This window comes from Myotis brandtii, unplaced genomic scaffold (assembly GCF_000412655.1).
Source record: "Myotis brandtii unplaced genomic scaffold, ASM41265v1 scaffold975, whole genome shotgun sequence".
Taxonomy (NCBI): Eukaryota; Metazoa; Chordata; class Mammalia; order Chiroptera; family Vespertilionidae; genus Myotis; species Myotis brandtii.
In genome coordinates this window covers 201,386-204,106 of record NW_005372049.1, presented here as the reverse complement: position 1 = coordinate 204,106, position 2,721 = coordinate 201,386, and the positions used below count along the sequence as shown (strand labels likewise).

Genomic DNA, 2,721 nt, shown 5'->3' with positions numbered 1-2,721 from the left:
GTGGGAAGGTGAGCAGGTGGGCATGTGGGAAGGCAGTCTGAGGCCCTGGGGGCGGGGTCAGGATGAGGGTGAAGGCAGATGAGGGGCCCATCCTTATTGTCCTCAGCCCCCCAACCCCCACTCTGGCCCCCCACTCCCTCTGTGCAGGGAGAAGGCCAAGGAGCTGTGGCAATGCATCTACAACCTGGAGGCTGAGAAGTTCGACCTGCAGGAGAAGTTCAAGCAGCAGAAATACGAAGTGAGTGACTCCGCCTTTCCCACGCCCCCCTACAGATCAACGTGCTCCGAAACAGAATCAATGACAACCAGAAAGTGTGAGTCTCTGGGTGTGGCCTCCCCTTGCCCCGCCTCCTCCCTCTTGTATTCGGCCTGGTGGCCTCCTCCAGCGCCCAGGCCTCCTCCTCTGGCCTCCAGGGCCTCCCTGTCCCCTCCGCCTTGGCCACTGCCCACCCAGGCTGCCCCTCCCACCCTCTACGCAGTTCTGGACGTAGGCCATGAGGGCGTCGATGAGCCCCGCGTAGTTGCGCATGGTCTGCCGGCCGGCATCGGCCGAGCTGAGGTTCCTGAGGGACGGAGAGGGGGTGGTGGGCGCCTGCAGGAGGCTTGGTCGGAGGCGCCCAGAGAGGACAGGGAAGCGGAGGGAGCAGGGAGGAGGGAAGGAGAAGCGGAAGGGCCGGCTCTGGCGGCGAGGTCCTTTCCACCCCTCTGTCCGCCCACAGAGTCCACCAGCCCGTCGGTCCCGCGTGTCCGTGGCTCGTGTGGCCCCGGGCACTTGTGAACCAGGGGCTGGATGGAGCCCCGCCTGCCTGCCTGCCCGTCTCTTTCTGGGGGTGCTGGGGGGCCGGTGCTGATCTGGGACAGGAGCCAGAGGTCCCTCCCTGCAGCCTGGGCCTGGTCTTTCATCTCCAGCCTCTGCTCCCCGGGCGGCTGGCTGGGGGGCCGGGGGGAGCTGAGACCCAAAGCCCCTTGCCAACGGCACCCCAAGCCTGCGAGGGCCCCCAGGGCTTGGGGGAGACAACCCCCTGGGAGCAGGTGTGACCCCCTTAAGGGATCCGCTCCACCACGCCCGCCCCGCCCCGCCAGGCACCCACTCCCAGCTCCTAAAGCTGTGGGGAAGTGAGGCCCCGCCCCCCAGCGCCCCGAGGGGCCTCGCCACACCCCGGAGAGGCCAAGAAGCGCCAACTTCATGCCAATGATGAACGTCGGGGAGGGTTTTAGCCCGCAGCCCGGAGGTGACTCATGAGCAGCCGGGACAGACTTTTGTCTAAAAGAAGGCTCTTCAAGACGGGACAAGAGGCGCATTTTTCCAGGGGCCGAGGAGGGAGGGCCCGTTTGGATGGGCAGATCCAGTTCCCGCTCTGAGATGCCTGTCCATGTCGGCACCCACCCTGGGGAGGCCTCCTGCCCGGCCTGTGTCCCCTCCGACTGGGCCCTGCTTCTCCCTCAGCTCCAAGACCCGGGGGAAGGCCAAGGTCACCGGGCGCTGGAAGTGAAGGCCCAGACCCGCTCCCGGCCGTGTCCTGCCCGCCCTGCAGGCCCCCAGCTCCTGGGCCTCCTGGCACGGGGCCGGGCGGGGAGCAGGTCCTGTCTGGCCACCGCCACACACGGCTGCAACCCACATGCCCACACCCCGCGGGTAATAAAGCCACCGCCCACCCAATGGCATTGCTGTCTCTTTCTTTCTTTCATTTTATTTTATTCATGTGTTTTTTTGTTAGTCCTCACCCAAGGATATTTTCCCATTGATTTTGTAGAGAGAATGGAAGGGAGAGGGGAGAGACAGAGAGAGAATTATCCATATTGTAATCCTCAGAACTTGGAATATATTATCTTACTAGAGGCCCTGTGCACGAATTCGTGCATGGGTGGGGTCTGGCCCACCCGCCCCACTTGGGGCCAATTAGGCCTGGCTGGCCAGGGGGAGGGGCCATGGGTGGTTGGCCTACTGGCCCTGCCCCCTGGTCGAACTCCCAGTTGAGGGGACAATTTGCATATTAGCCTTTTATTATATAGGATTACATAGGATGTGGCAAAAGAGGCTTTGCAGGTGTAGTTAAGTTGAGGATCTTCAGATGGGGAGAGTATCCTGGATTATCCAGGTGGGACCAATATAATCACAAGAGTTCTTATAAGACGGTGGTTCTCAACCTTGGCTGCACATTAGAATCACCTGGGAATCTTTTTTAAATCCTGATTTCTGGGCCTCATCCTCCGGAAATTCTGTTTCTTTGTTATGGGGTGGGTGGCCCCACCCCATAACTAAGAAACAGAATTTCCGGAGGATGAGGCCCAGAAATCAGGATTTTAAAAAGATTCCCAGGTGATTCTAATGTGCAGCCAAGGTTGAGAACCACTGAGCTAGGGCTTCCATGACTTTCTCTGTCTCACTTGGCGGGGTAGGGGGGGGACCTCCCTCACCGAGTCCCTGGGAGACCGAGGCCTCTAGAGGAAAAGGGGTCCAGAGAGTGAGGAGGAGAAAGTCAAGTCCCCGCCCGTGGCTGCCCCGTCTGTGCCAGGGCAGGACCGAGGTGGCAGCATCCACTCCCAGGCGGGCCTCACCCCTGACTCCATAGCCGGTTTCTGGCAAGGGTGGGGCAGGTCCCTCCCTGGGCGGGGGGCTGGGGTGTCCTGTCCCAGGCTGGGTGGGGGTTGGCTGGAGGACAGGGCAGGCCGAGGAGTCCGTGTCCCTGCTGTTCCCTAACCCAGAACGCCCCTCCTCCC

General features: G+C 61.9%; 1 protein-coding gene across 3 annotated transcripts in view; it reads left to right on the top strand.

The window, feature by feature from the left end:
• TNNT2 (troponin T type 2 (cardiac)) overlaps positions 1–1,665 on the top strand; it is a 12,929-nt gene extending 11,264 nt beyond the window's left edge. For all 3 annotated transcript variants that reach the window (XM_014533426.1, XM_014533425.1, XM_014533424.1), the window contains 3 exons: positions 148–238; positions 274–314; positions 1,448–1,665. In XM_014533426.1, the coding sequence (XP_014388912.1) occupies positions 148–238; positions 274–314; positions 1,448–1,493 (178 nt within the window). In that variant the 3' untranslated portion in view covers positions 1,494–1,665. The remainder of the gene's footprint in view (positions 1–147; positions 239–273; positions 315–1,447) is intronic.
• Positions 1,666–2,721: the final 1,056 nt, after the last annotated feature.